Source organism: Mustelus asterias, chromosome 28, assembly GCF_964213995.1.
Source record: "Mustelus asterias chromosome 28, sMusAst1.hap1.1, whole genome shotgun sequence".
Taxonomy (NCBI): Eukaryota; Metazoa; Chordata; class Chondrichthyes; order Carcharhiniformes; family Triakidae; genus Mustelus; species Mustelus asterias.
The window spans coordinates 23,579,010-23,599,320 of NC_135828.1; the positions used below are offsets into that span (position 1 = coordinate 23,579,010).

General features: G+C 43.0%; 1 protein-coding gene across 1 annotated transcript in view; it reads right to left on the bottom strand.

The window, feature by feature from the left end:
* Positions 1-20,311, bottom strand: part of ldb3a (LIM domain binding 3a) — a 167,921-nt gene that overhangs the window by 93,881 nt on the left and 53,729 nt on the right. Inside the window, exons 3-4 of the mRNA XM_078199289.1 lie at positions 15,221-15,372; positions 3,833-3,908 (exon numbers count right to left, since the gene is read on the bottom strand). Coding sequence (XP_078055415.1) covers positions 3,833-3,908; positions 15,221-15,372 — 228 coding nt within the window. The remainder of the gene's footprint in view (positions 1-3,832; positions 3,909-15,220; positions 15,373-20,311) is intronic.

Genomic DNA, 20,311 nt, shown 5'->3' on the forward strand with positions numbered 1-20,311 from the left:
GTTTATACTTGGAACACGTGATTATGCCAGTTTCTGCTTTGCCAATGTGCTATGCCAATGTGGAGCCTTAAAGTTAAACAATTAGGGAACAAAATGTCAGCTCAAAAGCTGTCACATTGTAAACCAACAGTTAATGGGAAATGTCTGGCTGTTTGGGCTGTGCGGAAGAATCTGATGCAGAACAATGACGGGTCAATGCTGATCCACTGAACTCCCCACCACACACAGACCTGCCAAGGCTTATAAAGTACCCAATTATTTTGGGAGATTTGAGAATGTTCTTGATGCTGTGAAATTTGTTCTAAAAAAGCTGAAACACTCCAAATACACAGCTTTGATTGGGGACTTCAGAAAATGATTATTTGGGAAATCCTGATGGAAGGTAGATTATGGGTGGCATGATGGCACAGTGGTCAGCGTTGCTGCCTCACAGTGCCAGGTTTAATTCGGCCTTAGTGACTGTGTGGAGTTTTTGCACATTCTCCCCGTGTCTGTGGGTTTCCTCTGGATGCTTCGGTTTCCTCTCACAGTCCAAAGATGTGCAGGTTAGATGGATTGGCAATGCTAAATTGCCCCTTCATGTCCAGGGAGGTGCAGGTTAGGTGGATTAGCCATGGTAAATAGTTACGGTGGTAGGATGAATGGGAGGCACCTGGGTGGGATGCTTCTGGAGACAATACACATCTTTTTATCCTGTCTTGATGCTCTCTCCACTCCCATTGTTTTGTTTCTTAAAGACTGGATTAGTTGTAAGTATTCGCATTCCAACCATTATTCATGTAAATTGAGTCTGTGTCTTTATAAGTTCTGTTTGTGAACAGAATTCCCACTCACCTGAAGAAGGGGCTTAGAGCCTCGAAAGCTTGTGTGGCTTTTGCTACCAAATAAACCTGTTGGACTTTAACCTGGTGTTGTTAAACTTCTTACTGTGTTTACCCCAGTCCAACGCCGGCATCTCCACATCATGGGATGCTCTTTCACAGAGTTGGTGCTGATTCTATGGTCCGAATGGCCTCTTTTTGCACTGTAGTGATTTTATGATTCTATGTTGTTTGTATTATCAGCACTGCTGACTGGGAGGAATTACTAAATCTGCCAGTGAAAGGAACTGGATTAGGATGCACAAGAATCATCCATGGGTTTATAATTTTCCCAGGCACATACTGTTGTTAATTTTCCTCCCTCGCATGTGATACCTCTTCTGAATCAATGCGTGTTACTTTATTTGTCAGATTAAGAACCTCCAATTTTGCATGTGTGATTTGGCATGTGCGTATGTGTTTATTAACAAGCTGTGGCAGAAGTCTTATAAATATGAAAGGATCAAGAGATTACTGCAATAGTCTGGCACTGATAAAGAGTCAAACCGAATTTCCACCAGTCGCATATATTGTCTGTACCTTCCACTCAGAACTGGCCAGGCAAAAGCAACATCAAAATGTATGGTTAGATTTAAGGGAGATCTGTCGAGAATGTTTGTGTTTTATTGAGTATTGCCCAGCACCTCCCTCATGTTGGAAATGTAAAGGGTGTATACATTTATTGGAGCAGGGAGATTATTGATGTTAATGAAAATGCTCTTTGTCACATCACTATGCCAGTACAATGCAAACAGACAGTGTTAGTACTTTTAAAGCCAGCATAGTGTCAAGGGAAAACAATACTTGTAAACAGATGGGGGTGGGGGTTGGGGGAAATTATTGCACAAAGTGCAAGATCCCGTAGATGGTCGTTTGCCCGAGGTGTAATAATGTAGCATGACTCCACTAAAGGTAAAAGAAAGATGCCACATTGTCTCCTCAAAGTTGAGGCCTTAATTTGTAGCAAAGTATAAAGTGGATTGCCTACTCCTTTTATACAAACTGCGAACAGGAGCAGTATCCACTAGTTAAACAGACAGCAACAAAGGGTCAAAAGTGTTCTCAAAATCTCTGGAAACAAATGCAGTTCCTCTCAAGGTCCTGCTTAAAAAAGAGACAAAATTACCAAGCAGTCCAAGCCCTAGAAAAATATTCTTTGATTTCCTACATCCTGTGTTTGGATGCGAGTGTGAATCTATGTGTGTGCGAGTGTATATGTGCATGAGTGTGTGTGAGTGAGGGAGTGAGAGAAGGAGGCAGTGAGAGATTGAGTGTTCCAACATGTGAGTGTGAGAAAGAAGGAGCGAGAGAGCATGAGACCATGGAAGTGTGCAAATGTGTGTACGTGTTTGAGTGTGACAATCAGCGTGAGAGTGCTGGGAAAGAAAGGGATATAGAAAGCTCTGTAGCTCCCTTGCTAAAATTGAAAAGATCAATGGATTATCTTGATGATCTGGTAAAAAGCCCAATTAAATGAGACTCTAGAAGGGTTTGCGCCAAGATGATGCTGTGAGTGCGCTCAAAATGTAGACTTCTAGCATGTTAAGTGAAGCAAATTGAAACTTCTGATCCTAGAATCAGATTCCTAATTTGCTGTTCCCCCATTTTACAAAAAGTTGGTTCCAGGATCACATTCATAAGTGCACAAAAGAGAGCCGGGGTAGAAAGAGAAAGAAAGTGCAAGAGAGTCAGAGGTAAAGGGAGAGCTGTGAGCATGAGAGAAAAAGTGAGAGAGAACCATCTGTGATTCTCAAGGGCAATGATGCTGGTCCTGGCAAATGGAACTCTTCCCAATTGGGCACCCAAGTTTCATGGTCAAGCATGGTCTGATAATACAGAGCAATGACTCCCCCTTCCCTGTCCCTGCACTCCATCTAAATTGTGTCCATCAGCCCCAAGCTATATAGGTCAGTCCATACTGAATATTATGTTTCCACTATTAGTATATTGGCTCCCCTAACTGCCTGGAGCTGTGGATAACTTTAGCATTACTGTCCCAGACTATTTTTCTATTTGCTCCTGAGATGTGAGCATCAACTGACAAGACCAGCATTTCTTGCCCCAATGTCGTTGAGAAGGTGATGGTTAGTCGCTTTCTTGAACTGCTACAGCTTGTGCAGCATATGTATACACACACACGCATGTGCACACACGCATACACACGGTGCTGTTAGGAAGGGAGTTCCAGGATTGTGACTCAGCAACAGTGAAGGAACAGCAATATATTCCCAAACCAGGATGATCTGTGTCTTGGAGAGGAACTAGTGTGTTCCCATATGTTTGCTGCCCTTGTTACAGCTTTGGAAGATGCTGTCGAAGGAGTGCAGCCAGATGATTCATCACAGATCAAACTTGGGACCTGCAACTCAGAGATAGTGATCCTTGTGCCATCAACAGTTGTCACAACATAATTCCTGATCATTGCTGCTGAATGTTAATGACTTCAGGGTGGCAGATTTCAGGATGTTCATTCTGAGTCATTTACACAATAATTATTGAAAGCACAAATGTCTTAATGGTTGCTTGCTTAAGTTAATTCGCTAATTTAGTAAAGTTGATTAGGATCCTAGATTAGGGTGTCATATTCCTGACAATGTTTGGCAAATAGGCTTTGCATATAGTCAAGGCAACAACATAATTCACACGAAAACATATCTTGTCTCTTCCAAATAAAAAGAAGTCATAGCTCAAGTAGGCAAGTGAAGAAAGTAGATTTTTCTATCAAATGTTCTCTTTTCCATCTTTCTTTTTTGATTCTTCTCCATGCAGGTGGGATTGGTGTGATTATGGGTGAAATGTTGTTGCAGTGACTGTCACATTTTGTACAGGAGCCCCACTCTCCACAATGGCATCTTGTATGCTCTACACAATTCACGTCCTCAATTATATCAACAGTTTTAAAGAGACAATTATACAAGAGAGTGGGAGTGTAGTAATTGCAGAACCAACATCGACTGTGGCACAGGCCTTACCTTTTGATGAGGGATAACTGGCATGGGAGAGTCCATACGAAGAGTTGCTGTGGGCACTGGGCCTGGGCGTTTTGATCTGAAAAGACAAAGTAATTTTTTCTTAGAATATTTTTAAAACTGTGAACAGTTCCTTCTGCTGTAGCTAGATAGGCTTGGGATGAACCTTTTTAAAAAGAGTTTCTCCCAGATAATTGCTACAGTCAAGATCTAGGTCCAATTTTCTCTCTTCCCATGAAGAAATGCCTGGAATTGCCCTGTGGTGGCTTGGCTGAAATCCATTACAACCTGAAAACAATGGGTGGTCTCACAATACAATCAGTACAGCACCTATAATGAGCAAGTGATTGAAAGAGACAGATATAATGTTATGTGACAGCCTTTGGATGAATACAAGGGATGAACAATGTGAAGCCTTTGGACACTATCTCATACCGCAGGTGAGAAGAAATTCACCTCTAAACTGCGCCCCACAAAACAATAAGAGCTGCATTTCAGCTCTCCAACATCTCGCTGATCAAGTAAGCAGCACATCAGCACACAGGTCAGAATTCTACCCCCAACCTCAAATGAAGCGTCTTTATAGTCCCCATTAATCTGTGTCCCCACTGAGCAAGATCTCAGGCCTCAACCCTTTTTCAGCACTGATCACGATATCAACCCGTTATCACCACATACCCCACCACATCCCTGCACTCTCCACCACAACCCTACCCAATTGCTACAGTTCCAGTTCCAACCTACATACCGGTTGCTAATTCTTTCCTGCTCCCTCCCCTCTACTGGTTGCAGTTGGCACTCACAGGATACTCCTATCAAATTCCCCTCTGACCATGATCTCACCCAAACTACATTTTACATACATAGCAAGCTCTCACCTATCAGATTTTTCTCTGTGCCATGCTTCAATTCCCCTGACCTGGTGTTTCCTTTCCCCTCCCCATTGTCTTCCCTTTTTCCACCCTTCACCCTGCTATCATTCTTCACTGCCCACTCTGTCATCTTAATTTAATTATCCTCAATACCTGAAAACTTGACCAAACTGGTGATCAACTAGCTGACAGAAGATCTCGATGCTGGAAGAGACCAAACGGCCCATCAATCTACCTTCCTGCTCAGCTTGCAGCTTGTTATGTCTTCAGGGTTTTAAAAAATTATTTATTCATTCATTCACAGGATGTGGAATGCTGGCTAGGCCAGCATTTATTGCCCATTCCTAATTGCCCTCGAGAAGGTGGTGGTGAGCTGTCTCTTGAATTGCTGCAGTCCATGTGTTGGAGGAACACCCACAGTTCCGTTAGGAAGGGAATTTGAGGATTTTGACCCAGTAACAATGAAGGAATGGTTATATATTTCCAAGTCAGGATGGTGTGCAACATGGAGGGGAGCTTGCAGGTGGTGGTGGTTTCATGCACCTGCTGCCCTGTCCTTCTAAGTAGTAGAGATCGTGGGTTTGGAAGGTGCTGTCTGAACAGCTTTGGTGAGTTGCTGCAGTGCATCTTGTAGATGGTACACACTGCTGCTACTGTGTGTGGGTGGTGGAGGGAGTAAAGATTTAAGCTTGTGGATGTGGTGCCAATTATGCGGGCTGATTTGTCCTGGATGGTGTCAAGCTTTTTGAGTGTTGCAGCAACATTCGTTCAGCCAAGTGGAGAGTATTCCGTCACACTGCTTACTGTGTCCTATACATGTTGGACAAGCTTTGGTGAACCAGCAGGCGAATTATTTGCCAGAGAGCTCCCAGCATTTGACTTGCTCGTGTAGCCAAGAGATTGAAGTCTTTGGAGGTTTAAAGATCACCTGCATCATGATCCACCTTTGTGATCCAATTCCAAAAGCTAATTGTGCTCTCGGTGATGTTCCTTTATTTCCTGAGTCAGCCTTTTCCAATACACTGTGCCACCTATGTTGCGATCGAGACTAGGATAGCAACACAATGAATGGAAGAATTAGTGACGAATGGGAGGAGTAATTAGTAAAAGCACTGAGTTATGAGTGAAATATTGCTTTAACCCATTCCCCTTGCTGCTGTCAAGTGGTCACACTGGCTGTTTTGGGTAATTGTATGACACCCCTGTCTCAGCAAGGAAGCCATACTCAGAATATTGGTCAGAATCAAAGCATGCCAGCCTGAGTCTCCGACCTGGACTCTTGTACAGCTGATTCCTGCGACCATTTCTTACTTTCCTTGCAAAAGGCTGTATTCTATGATCACCACATGTCATCAAAATTCAAGCCCCCAGACGATGCAGTATGTTCACTCAAGACCAGTAGTCAAGGCCTAGTGTTCTGGCAGGGGATGATTGACATATCTGCATTATCACTCTGTCTCAAGCCCAATCAAATGTGAGACAGTTCATGATGGGTAAGGTGGAGAAATACGTGGTGGAAAAAAATACAGCTCAGAACAAACACATTTCTGAAATAGATCTCTCAGATACATGAATAGATGGAGAAACCCAGAGTCTGGTTCAGAGGGACACTCTCCTTTATTTAGGTACATCTTCAATATAAACAGGGCCATGGCTGGGGGTATGGGGTGTTTTTGTGAGCTGGTGTGAGGCTGAGTTGTTTTAGGATTGTTGGTAAGACTCTGTATTGGAGGTGCCTTCACAACGTATAGGCCCATCCATTCCTCATACTATAACCCCTTCATCCCAAGATCAGTCAAGCAAATCTTCTCTGAACAGCTTTGAATACAATTATATCCTTTCTTAACTAAGAAGACCAAAACTGTACAAAGTACTCCAGATACTGGCCCTGGAGTGAGCCAGTAAAATTTCCCTATTTTTATACCCGGTTCCCCTTGCAATAAACGGAAACATTCCATTTGCCTTCCTAAGCAGCTGCTGTACTTACATACTAACATTTTGTGATGTGGTGCAGGCAGGTTGAATCGAGACATTCAGAAGGGATCTAGACTGTTTTTTGAAAAGGCAGAATGTGCAGGGCTACGGGGAGAAGAAAGGAAAATGGCACAAACTGAAATGCTCATTCTGAGAGCTGGTGCAGACATGATGGGCTGAATGGCCTCCTTTTGTGCTGTAACAATTCTGTGATTAAGTTTGAAGGTGTCTGAACTTGCTGCAGTTTATTATAACTGGCAATGTACAAAGGCCATGGACGTAATGGATAAAACTCAGCAAAACCTGCAGTGCGCAGCAAGTAAATAGGATCAATTAATTCCAATTAATTTGATAGCCAATGGCATGACACAAGCTGCTGCCCAAATTCCACAGGGATTTACAGTTCACTTGTCCTTATAAGGGAAGGAAGGAACGAAAAAGCAATAGGAAGATGAAGACAGAAAGCAAAAAATAAAAATGAAAGCAAATGTGGGCTCCGTGGCGTTGGTGTATCATGTTGAGCTCATTAATATCACAGTTGCATGGCAGCAGGTTCTGAAAGATTTAGAACTGTTACTATTTGAGAGAAATCAAGATCTTGTTACTATGTTATCAGTTTAACTCAGTTGTTAGCTGTCTTGCCCCTAAGTCAGAGAGCTGGATTTTTTCCTGTAGGCTTCTGAACCCCACTGGTCAGGTTCAAATGAGGGTCAGAAGCTTGTACATTGTGGGAAAGTGATTTTCCCTGGAATTGGCCAGTTAGTGGCTCGAGAATGGGCTTGCTATCCGATTACAGACAGTAGGAGGGCTCTTGAAGCTGGAGGACCAGAGAGAGGCCTTTCCACCTGATAGCAGCATCAGGATGACATGGCAGGTAAATGCACCCCCCTCCCTCCCTCCCTCACCCCCCACCTCCCAACCTCCGTTCTCAGCCCAGGCTGGGGGTCAGGGTGGCACAGCGGTTAGCACTTTTGCCTCACAGGGACCCAGGTTAAATTCCAGCCTTGTGTGAGTGTCTTTGTGGAGTTTTCACATTCTCCCCGTGTCTGCATGGATTTCCTCTGGGTGTTCCGGTTTCCTCCCACAGTCCAAAGATGTACAGGTTAGGTGAATTGGCTATGCTAAATTGCCCCTTAGTGTTCACAGCTGTGTAGGTTAGATGGATTAGCATTGGAAGTGTGTGGGGTTACGGGGCTAGGGCCTGAGTAAGATGCAGAGAGTCATTGCAGACTTGATGGGCCGAATGGCCTCTTCTGCACTAGGGATTCTATAAAACAGCTTTAGAATTGGTCACCTTCTGGCCATCTATCCTGGATCACATGCGTCGTCAGTTAGACTGAGATCTGTAGCAGATAGAACAAAGAACAGTACAGCACAGGAAACAGGCCCTTCAGCCCTCCAAGAGTTGTGGAGATAGGTCATTCCCTTGGGAACATCAGTCCCTCATTCACTGAAGCTCTGACCTGGAAGGAAGACGGCCCATTCTGTTTGGACACAAAGGAAATAGCAAAGTGCGCTAAACAAATCCAGAAGCTGGGCAAGGATTGATGGTTAAACATGTCAGACAAACGCAAGCAGTCATACAGTCCAAAAGGATAAACGCAAATTATAGGAATGAGTCTCTGGTGCCAATGGACAGTTTGCCCACTGTTGACTAATGGGTAGAGGCTAGTTTCCCCATTCTCTGGGACATTCCACTCAGTACCACTCCCAGCAAAAATTCTTAGGACACAACATTCATCACCTTGTGCCTGCTAACGTATAACATCTGGCCAAACATGCCTCAATTTTAAAATTCTCATCCTTGTATTCAAATCCCTCCATATCTTTATGCATCCCTATATTTGCCGCCTCCTCCAGCTCTCCAACCCTCAGATCTTTGCTTTCTTAACAGATTTTGCCCTCCTTTTACTTTCTGATGTGGAGTCCCATGGGACTTTAGTGACCTCTCAACATCTTGTCTCATTGGCTATAATTTGTGTCAATGGGTAAGGGTGAGCTATTTAACTACATGGTGCACCATCACTGCACTCAATACAATTTTCTCCCACACACAGGGGGCTTGCTGGCTGCTTTTCACTTCACAGGGACATTGATATTTGCAGTGCAAATGATCAACTTAACAAAAGAACTTTACATTTATGATTGCAGTAAAACAATCCAATGCATTTCACAGGGGCTTGATCAGACAAAATTTGACACCAAACCACCTGTGACCAAAAGTCTGGTTAAAGAAAGAGGGAAGAGAGAGAGAGAGATGGAGGGATTTCCAGAGTTGAGAGTCTCAGCAGTTGGAGCCTTGGCTGCCAAAATGTGGGACAGACCAAAATTGGAGGAGTGCAGAGATCTGGGAGCATAGTAAAGCTGGAGGAAGTTAGAGACAGCAAGGAGTGAAGCATCAGATTGATTAAAATCAAGGACAAGCAGCCAACTTGGATCAATGAGCACAGTACAATGGGTAAATGGGACTATTGTCTCCTTCAGGGCAGTTGAGACGCATTGAGCTAAATGGCATCTCATCTATGAGCACATTACAATTTTGTGAACTTGCATTTGTCTGATGCCCTCCTTTCAACCTGTCCAAAGAAGTTTCCTAAACTCTCCATTTCTAAGATCGCTCAGCAGAACTGAAGACAAGAAAGGACACATTTTGACTTTGGGAATGTAGGAACAGGAGAATGCCATTCAGCCTTATTTTAAAGTTTATTTTTTATTAGTCACAAGTATGCTTCCAATAACACGGCAATTAAGTTACTGTGAAAACCCCCTCATTGCCACACTCCGGAGCCTGTTCCAATACACTGAGGGAGAATTTAGTGTGACCAATGCACCTAACCAGCATGTCTTTCAGACTGTGGGAGGAAACCGGAGCACCCGGAGGAAGTTCACGCAGACATGGGGAGAACTTGCAGAGTCCGCACAGACAGTGACCCAAGCTGGGAATCGAACCTGGGTCCCTGGTGCTGTGAGGCAGCAGTGCTAATCACTGTGCCAACTGTGGACCTGCTCTGCCATTCAATTAGATCATGGCTCATCATCTACCTCAACACCACTTTCCCAACATCTCTTGATGTTATTAGTCTCCAGTTATTAGTCTCCAGGGCGGCACGGTAGCACAGTGGTTAGCACTGCTGCTTCACAGCTACAGGGACCTAGGTTCGATTCCCGTCTTGGGTCACTGTCTGTGTGAAGTTTGCACATTCTCCTCGTGTCTGCATGGGTTTCCTCCGGGTGCTCTGGTTTCCTCCCACAGTCCAAAGATGTGCGGGTTAGGTTGATTGGCCATGCTAAAATTGCCCTTAGTGTCCTGGGATGCGTAGGTTAGACTAATTAGTGGGTAAAAATATGTAGGGATATGGGGGTAGGGCCTGGGTGGGATTGTGGTCGGTGCAGACTCGATGGGCCGAATGGCCTCTTTCTGTGCTGTAGGGTTTCTAAGATTTCTAAGAAATCTATCGATTTCTGTCTTGACCATGCTCAATGTTTAAGCTTCCAAAGCCCTCTGGGGTGGAGAATTCCAAAGATTCATCACTCTCAATGAAGAAATTCCTCCTCATCTCAGCCTTAAATGGTCTACCCCTTAACCTGAGATTATGTCCTCTGGTTTTAGACTTGCCAACCAGGGAATCGTCTTATCTACATCCATCCTGTCACACCCTGTAAAGATTTTGTAAGTTTGAATGAGGTCATGCCTCATTTTTCAAAACTTTAGAGAATACGGACCCATTTTAGTCACTTTCTCCCAGCTTCAGACTCTCTTATACTTCATGTCAATTATTGACTCTGCTCTCCTCCTAGAATAAACCACTTCTAAGATGTTTATTGGTGAGGAGTGTGAGAAAGATGCATGATGAATGCAATGTCCAAATTTCTATGCGTTTCTTTATGGGGGAGCAGGGGGAGGCAGGCTGATTTCTGCTTCTCAATTCATGGTGTGAGCAATTAGAAATGTTTCCTTTACTTCATTTAATGCTTCACTTTTGAGTATTTAAATCAATGTCTGACTCAGTTATAATTACCAATTTAAGGCTGCCTGTTCTGGTCAGAGAGATGACAAGATGGATTTTAGTTAGCAGAGTCTGAGCTACAGTATTAAATGTTGGGCTCAAACTGGAATAAAGCTTTCTTTTCATTCAAATCTTAGTTTGCAAAGGAACATTACAACTTGGAATAGAAATAACCAATTCAAGGTGTAGGTTTAGTTTTAATTGATAACACTCTCAACTTGGAGCCAGAAGGTTGTGGGTTCAAGACCCTCTGAGACTTGACAGCATAATCTAAGCAGCCATTTCAGGTTCATACTGAGGGAGTGCTGCACTGTTGGAGGTGTTGTCTTTCATGCGCAAAGTTACCTGGAGGCTTCTCTGCCCTTTCAGATGTATGTGAAAGAGCGGGGGAGTTCTCCCAGTGTGCTGGCCAATATGCATCTCAAAGCCAACATCACTAAAACAGACAATTTAATCACTATCTCAATGTTGTTTTATGAGAGTTTACTGTGTGCAAATTGGCTGCCACATTTCCCAACAATACAATATTGACTCCACTTCAAATGCACTTTGAATCCTGAGGATGTGAATGGCATTATAAAAAATGAAGATTCTTTCAAACATCACTTAATGTCAGAACTCAAACAACCATTACTTGGTTCTGGTTCTGGGTACCATTACTTAGGAAGGATTTACTTGTTTTTGAAGGAATACAACTTCCATTTACTGGAATGCTACCTGGAATCCAAAGTTAAATTATGAGAAGAGATTAAACAAAGTAGGATAGTATTCCCTAGAATTTAGAACGATAAGGGGTAATTTGATCAAAGTTTAAGATAGTCAGGGGAGTGACTATCTTAAGTAATCAACCTGTTTGGCCATGTTATGAACACACCTTTTGTAGCCGTCAGGTCCTGAGTGGAACTTGAACCCAGAGCTTCTGGCCCAGATGTAGGGACGCTACCCACTGCACCACAAGATCTCCCAAAGAGACTATTACTTAAATGAAAAGGAAGTGCATAGAAAATGAAAGATCTGGACACACTGATCCACTATTGAAGCTACTGCAACAACTTTCTGTGGTAAAGGGTAAAGAAACTCAGCTGTTGTGATGTCTTAAAATGTCAGTAATGACCCCAAACACTCAGGTAACCCTGCCAGTTTATATATGTATATAATTATTGGGCTCACGCTTAGAAAGCTGAATGTAATTCTGGTCACCACAGTACAAAAGGATATTGGAATTTCTGAAAGCACCGAGAAAGGAGAAACTGCAATGATTGAGGGGATGGAGAGACTGGGTAATAAACATGGTATGTAAATTGGTCATATTTCCACTGGAAAAAGAGCAGGTTAAGAAGCAGTATACTTGCTGTGTTTAGGAACTGATTAATGTAATATGACATGCGGTTGCACCTTGGACAGCAACACAGCAAGGCTCCTTCAACAGCACCTTCCAAACTTCCACCCTTTGCCATTTAGAAGGACAGGCACATGGGGGCAATTAATAAAATCCAAGCCAGTTAGGGAAATGGAAATCAAGACACAGAATTTTCCTTTATTGACAGTGTTTATTTACTTGTTCAGTCTCACAGCTCTCTCCCACTCAACCCAGTATCCCAGCTATCCCCAATTTATATGTGCTCAAAGTCAACTAATGTCCATCACCTGTTTCACTTAATCTTAATGTAACTGACATTAAAAAACACAATGTAATTGAAAAGGTATTAACAATACCGACAACTGCAAGTTCCCCTCCAAGTCAGACACCATCCTGACTTGGAACTCTCTTACCCTCCCTTCACTGTCGCTGGGTCAAAATCCTGGAAATGTCTGCCCAACAGCACTGTGGGTATATTCACTGCAGACGGACTGCAGCAGTTCAAAAAAGTGCTCATCATTGCCTCTCAAGGGAGATTAAGGATGGGAGGTAAATGCTGGCCTCATCAGTGACAAACATCCCAAGAATTAATTAAAAAAAGAACATTAGAACCAAAGGACATGGCCTGTGCCTGAAGGTGGAGTAAATTCAAAACCATCCTTCCATTTGATTAGACAACAACTCCATATCATACAACTGGCTAAACAGATTAAGTATAGCTTGGCCTTTTCATGACAAATAATATAAATCACAATAAAGAAAGAAATAAGAAGTGAAAGGTGAAGGAGAGCGAATTTAAAATACTCTTGTCGGTGTAAAATAGATAGTTGCAACTGTGCTAACCTTCAGGGAACAAGAAATCACATAGAGTACTGAAATGATTAAAGCAATGTTTTAAATTGTTTACAAGAGTTATTGGACCAGATGAAAATAAAAGAATCTATTTTCCTGTTATTCAGAAAGAAGCATTAATAATTTCAGCTCTGTGCAACCAGAACTTGGTTCTGGACACAATTCGGACAAAACAGAGATTTTCTGTCTATACTTTTGACGTTTTTAATTATGTAGAAATTGGATGGAATTTTGCTCTTCACTAAGCTTCAAAACAGGATATAGTTTATGAGAAAGTGCTTTTCAGGATCAATTAAGACACTTGCATTGTTGTTGAATGGAGGCAAAACATGAAGTAATATCCAGTCACCATCAGCTGTCAAAACAAGCAGACTTTATATCTCAGGAAACTTGTCATTAAAAGCTATTAACATTGCATCTTCCAGGGCGTGAAGATAAAATGGCTTCACATAAAAGAAACTACACGAGATAAATCTCGATTCTGGCTGATAGCTTTAGTTTCTGGCAAAGGTGTCCAGTCTTTGTGAGGATGCTTGTGATTCATTTGCTTCAACATTTCATTTCCAAAGATTATGGATGCACCATTTAATTTGTTCCATGTGATTGTTATAAGGGAGCTATAAAAGATTCCATTTTCTGCAAAGGGTATTTAACCCCTTGTGGGTGGTATCCAATTTTCTATTGAGCTGATTTTTCTAATTTATTTATTTGTTCTAAGGATGTAGGCAGCACTGGCAAGCAGTATATGTTTCGATCAAAAAATTCCTATGCCACTAAGCTGAGCAGTGAGTTTTATCTATGTCTTGCTCCATTGGGCATCAATCTTGTCTTCGAATCAGAAGGTTGTGGGTTCCAATTTTGCTTAATTGTCTCCAATCCAGTGTGGTACTCGGGGAATGCTGCACTGTCAGAGGTGCAATTTTTTAGATGAGATGTTCAACTCAGAAGGACATATTTCAAAGGAAAGCAGGTCAGTATTTACGCTCAACCAATGTCACTTAAACAGATTATCTGGTCATTACTGCAATCTGTGGGAGTTTACTATTGGCTGAGGTGCACAAATTAACTGCCATGTTCCCTATATTATAGTTGTACTTGAAAAGGTCCTAACTGGCTGTAAAGTGACTTGAGGCATCCTGATGTTGTGGAAGACACTGGCCAGAATTCTCCTACCTCACTGGCGGCTGGGATTCTCAGGACCTGCTGCAGTGAATGGAGTTTTGGCTGAGCACCAAATTCTCCATTCTCACTGGCAGTGGTTGCGGTGCAAACAAGATCAGAGAATCCCAGCCACTATTTAAATACACATCATTTGCTTTTTAAAAAAAAATCTACACTTTAGATTACTAGTTGGTACTCTAAGTATCCCATACAAGCACCCACATTTGCAAATTCCATAATAAAATGTCTACTGATAGATGTGATTCTGAGATTGGCTGAATGATACTGACTGTTCTAATAGCTACATTAACAATCAATTTAAGACAATGACTCGAGTTCATAATGTGGTTCATGCTTTCCAGAAGTGACATATATTCATGTGCAGGGGGGCTTGTTCTCTGCATACAAAAGGAACATGTTCAAGTCGTGCCTTTTTTGAATTACCCTGGGAGCTTGAAGAAGCTATAGTTCCTTGCTGCTTTCACCATGGCAACACCACATCCAATCAGAGCTGACTTCCCAACCAATCAACATCTTTTTCTCCTGCAGTATAAATTGTTGTGATGGTTTGAAATTTGGCATTCTTGCATTTGTCTTGATGAGTGCAAGTTGAAAAGCTTCAACAACATCTCTCTTTTCAGCACCATTCAATTGAGAGTCAGGGTTATACACATTAATAAACACTTTGCAAGGAGTTCAGGGTGTTGCTGGCTCATCATTTGTCAAATGACATTGAACACTCATTTACCAAGAAAATTAACAAGCATTGATGAAAAAAGACTCCAAATAAGCTGGGCCTACCTCCCTGAACCGTCCATTACTGAAAAAGACCATACAAAAGCAGCCCTGCATACAAGTTAAAAACAGACAGTTACACTGAAAGTGCAGTGGGACATAACTTTTACAGTAGGTTTACCCAACAATCCATCACCATGATGTTTTGCAATGAAAGTTGTAGTAATCCTGTAACTGCATGCACTGTCCACAACTTTTGCCTTCTCCTACAGAGTCACACAAAGTGAAACAAACCAGATAGAGTATCTGAATGTGAGATTTCAGTTCGCACTATGTGACACCCAATGCATACAACATTGTTAACATGCATTGTAACTTCATTCTCTACCCATCGCATCAATTCACGTCACACTATCAAATCTACACCTACTTTTGGAGGCTCAGGTTTAGGGCGTAGGTGGCTGACTTGATCTTATTCTGGCAGTCCAAATGGGTCATTCCCTCTGTGCTGACCCCATCTATGGCCACGATGGTGTCTCCCTGATTGATGTTTGCTAGGGCTGCTTTGCTGCCCGGGCTCACCTGAAAATGACAAGAAGTATGTGTGAACGTTCATAACTTAACAATTAAAACAACAAATGACAGATTAAAAAAACACAGCAAACCAATTTGAAAGAAAATGGCAGGCTAAGGGTTTCAGGTGTAACATTATTATGGATAACCTACAACAACAGAATAGGAGAGGGTAGCAGAACCAGTGCTCAGACATCAAGAGCTCACATTGGCTAACTTATTTCTTAAAAAAACAGCCAATGGAGATTACAGTCCATCAAAAGTTCTATGAAAAGGTGCACAGTGACGGCAAGATCTGTCACTCTCTGTAAAGGTTATCTGAAATTGGAGTCAGCTATTGAGGCACTTCAAAGCCAGAATGAGATGGATAAAAAGATAGATCAGTCACTGCCCTAAACTGAAAAGGGAAGACAATAAAATGTTGAATCCAACAAGTAAACAACAGTGAGATAGAGTTTGAAATATTGGTTAGTCTTCCAATCACAGTTATATAGAGTAACCAGAAGATATTAGATTCTGCTTCTGAAATACGTACTTAATTTGATTCTGACAGTGGAGGAGGCCAAAGATAGAAAAGGCTAAAACAATATTCAACAAGGTCAGGATAATGTTTACGCACAACAATGACGTATAACAAACTGCTCTTCCAATATCATGTGTCAACTGCAAATAATATTAAATTAACATTTGAAAAGTAAAGGTTAGGCTGCATTCAGGCTTTTAATCCCATCCTTTTACAACAACTTCTCCCTTCTGTCCCTCTCTGGAAGGAAGACTCCTTGCTGTGTACCATGGAACAATTTGTTCTCTTGTACCATCTCTAAGTGGCTATTTTTCAACCATGTGCTTGAATATTCAACCGTTTGAAACATCATAAGTGGCAAAACCTTTCAAGCCCATTGTGCATCTTGAGTGCAGAATAGTAATCAGGAATGGCAATCTGGATTAATTTCCCCTTCCCCACCTTGCTAGCCCAAAGACAATCAGCAATGTAGTGCTGTGATTAGACTTAGGAACTCACTGAATAAATTCACTCAACATTGATGGGGCCTATCAATTGCCCATTCCCTGCTGATGCCCTGTGTTCGAGATCATGGGCTGTTGATGTTAATTTTTAAAAATTGTTCCCTAATTGTTCTTGAACTGAGTGGCTCACTAAACCATTTCAGAGAGTAGTTAAGAGTCAACCACATTGCTGTGGATTTTTCAAAAATTCATTTATGGGATGTGGGTGTCACTGGCATTTGTTGCCCATGTAGGCTTAGCCAGGCAAGGATGGCAGATTTCCTTCCCTGAAAGACACTAGTGAACCGGATGGGTTTTGAAGACAACCAATGATAGTTGTTCTGTTCATCGTTACGGAGACTAGCTTTACATTTCAGTTTATTAATTGAATTTAAATTCCACCAGCTGCCATGGTGGGATTTGAACTCACTTTGCCGGAGCATTAGCCTGTGCCTCTTGATTACTAGCAGCTCAGTTGGCTGGGCAGCTGATTAGTGATGCAGAGCGACACAAACAGCGCAGGTTCAATTCCCATACCAGCTGAGGTAACTCATGAGGGCCCACCTCAACCCGCCCCTTGCCAGAGGTGTGGTGATCCTCAGGTTAAAACACCATGAGTCAGCTCTCCCCCTCAAAAGGGAGAGCAGCCTATGGTCACCTGGGACTATAACAACTTTATCTTTACTAGCACAGTTACCATGATATCATTGCGCCCCTATTAGAAAAGGTTAAGAGATTTTTAAAATAAAAAGTACATGCAAATGCACAGTTGGAATGACCACATCAACAGTGAGACAGATTGAAGGAAGTATATTCAAATAACTAGCCACACTCAACACTGACTGGACAGCCTTTTGTATTGGGGAAAGGTAATGGGAACAATGGCAATGAGTGATGGACACTGCAGTGTCAATATCATTCTGTGAAATGAAACAACTATCTTCATCTAAACTGAGAGAAAGAGAGAGTGAGGAAGAGAAATGAATGAGAAAGAAATGAAAGAAAACACTGCTACCGTACCACATCCCTCAAACATCTGACACAATGGGGGCAATTTTACCAATGCGTTGTGCCCGGTTTTGGGCGTGATGTGGTGGTAAAGTCAGGTGTAAACTGCTTCGTGCGATTGGCGCCAGTTTTTGCAACCGGCGCCATTTGATGAGCGCCGGATTTCCAGCGCGGTCAGCCTTATGCCAGAAATGGGCGGGAGGTAGGTTAATATATGGAAATGTATGACAATGCTGTTCTACATCTGCTTAGCGAGCCCGGCACTCAATCGCCCCCCCCCCTTTATGACCTCGCCGGGAAAGGTTTGCTCTGGCGAGGAAAGACATGCTCCCCATGAATGGGGGGGGGGGGCAGTCGACTTGGCCTCGCCGGTGGAAGCGGAGGCCATTGAGGGCAAGGGGGGTGCCCCTTGGGTAATGCCAATCTGGCACCTGGACAATAACGATCAGGCAGTGCCAGGGAGTGGGGCCAGTGGGGGAGTGGTTCATGGGGAGGGGCTAACAGGGGAGAGGCCCGCTGCCACTCTGTAGGGATTGGTGGGTGGGGAGGGAAGGGAAGGGGGCCCAGTGCCACTCTGCAGCGACTGGTGAAGGGAGGGCGACAGGTCTGTGATTGGTGGGGGCTATATCTCGGGCCACGGGCCCCCATGATTGCGGGGGGGGGGGGGGGGGGGGGGTGGGGCGGCCTCCTTCAGGCTGCCTGCACTAGCAAGGGCCTGACAGCTGTCTCTGTGTGTCAGACCCCTGCTACTGCTAATGCACATGTACAGCATCAGAGGCCTGCACATGTGCACTACTTCCCTCTGCAGGCTTTTGGACGCTTTAAGCCCTGCCCACAGGCTTCTGCAGCTAGCAACAGATGGTTGATATTTTTGCAGGTAGAGCGCATATGGGAGAGGCGGGGGGTGGGGGGGGCCTGAAAACATGCCCAAAAAACGGATCTGAAACTCTCCCAGTTTCAAGTCCACCCAGCACTTAGAAAAAAAATGATAAAATTACCCCCAATGATTTTTTTTGAAGTGCAGGCAAAAGCAGTAATCATGTTACACACAGCAAGATCCCACATACAGCAAATTAGATTCATGATTATTCATTTCTTTTTTAAGGAAAGACCAATATCCAGGACCTTAACAGAATGCAAAACAATAAATACTCAGCAGGTCTGGCAGTGTCAATGGAGAGAGTTAATGTTTCAGTTTGGTGACCTTTTATAAAATCGGGTTTTGGTTTCATCAACTTGATACATTAACTGTTCCTCCCTCCACAGACGCTGCCTGCCCTGCTGAACATTTCCGCATTTTTCTGTTCTCATTTCAGTTTTCCAGTATCTGCAGTACCTTGCTTACTCACCAGAACTGCAACTTGCAGTGGTGATATTCAGCTGACTGGTCAGAGTGGGGGAATGATTGGTTTGGGCTTTGATCGATTATCCATGGTGCTGCTGCCCAATGATTCCGCATATCTAGCTAGCTTCAAGAAGAGCCCTCAGGCAATCAAAGACTAGAGGAGCAGGGCACGGGGCTAAGTAAAAATGTTGCATACTTTTTCCATGCTTACACATTCAATTCCACTATTATATAGGATTACGTAGGATATATGGTACAGACACAGACCATTTCTCAAACCGGTCTATCCTAGCGGTTTGCTCCAGCCAAGACTCCTCCCATCTTTTCTCTAATCTCCCATTGTCACCCTGTATTCCCTCCTCCCTCAAAAGCTTATCTAGTTGCCCCTTAAATGTATCTATACATCTTTCAAATAACTCACAGGGGACCCTCTCAGTACATACTATTCATTAAGATGGCACTGATCAACTGCTTTAGGCCTCTGAATTAAACTACATTAAACTACATGTAATAATCAGGAAGAGGTCCTGTTCCTGGTTCTAGTTGAGCACTTCCTGCTGCAGGGCTTATATCGGGGCGATCAAAGTCAGGCTTGGCTGTGATACTATCACAGTCGAATAGCAAACCAATACTTTGATTGCTTGCCAGAGGTCTTCCAGCAACAATCGGAGTTCCTGAGTCTTCTGGAGGCTGCCAGGAGACAGAAGGAAACCAATCTGGGAAAGCCTCACTTAAATGCCAAGCATTGCACACCCTCTCTCTGAAGGAGGCTCTGTTCACATCAACCACACAAGCTAAGATGATCAGATATATAATTACAGTGCAAGGTTCCAGATAATTCCTAGCATTCGCATTCATCACTGCCACTGAGCTTTTCAATGAAGAAAACTGACCCTAGAGTCTTGTTAAGTGATAAATATATCTGTGTTGCTGACTCAGCTAGTGCACTTCACAAGAAATATGAGCCAGTGAGAATCTAGAACTCTTTGCACCTGCTGTACATCCATCAGTTGCTGGGTCCTTCCCTTTCTCCAGATACCCAGTCAGACTTGAAGCAATCCTGAAACATTTTATGCTGTACTGGAGGGGCTGGTTCCAAATTTGTTGAAGAAACATCAACAAAATAAAAGGGAACCCAATGTTCACCAAGTGAGGCCCATTATAAAAAAAATGAGGCACACTATCACAATCTAAAAGCCAAGGCCCTCGATTCCATCAAATATAAATTTTAATCTCATTGGCCAAACTGCAGCTGGAGATTGGATTAAATCCTGTAACTAATGTCTGAGTATGGGGTATGCCTATTGTTCCCTGCTGAGTATGGGGCATGAATCATTGTTCCATGCTGAGTATGGGGTATGCATCATTGTTTCATGCTGAGTATAGGGTATGCCTATTGTTCCATGCTGAGTATGGGGTATGAATCATTGTTCCCTGCTGAGTATGGGGTATGCATCATTGTTCCCTGCTGAGTATGGGGTATGCATCATTGTTCCATGCTGAGTATAGGGTATGCCTATTGTTCCATGCTGAGTATGGGGTATGAATCATTGTTCCATGCTGAGTATGGGGTATGCCTATTGTTCCATG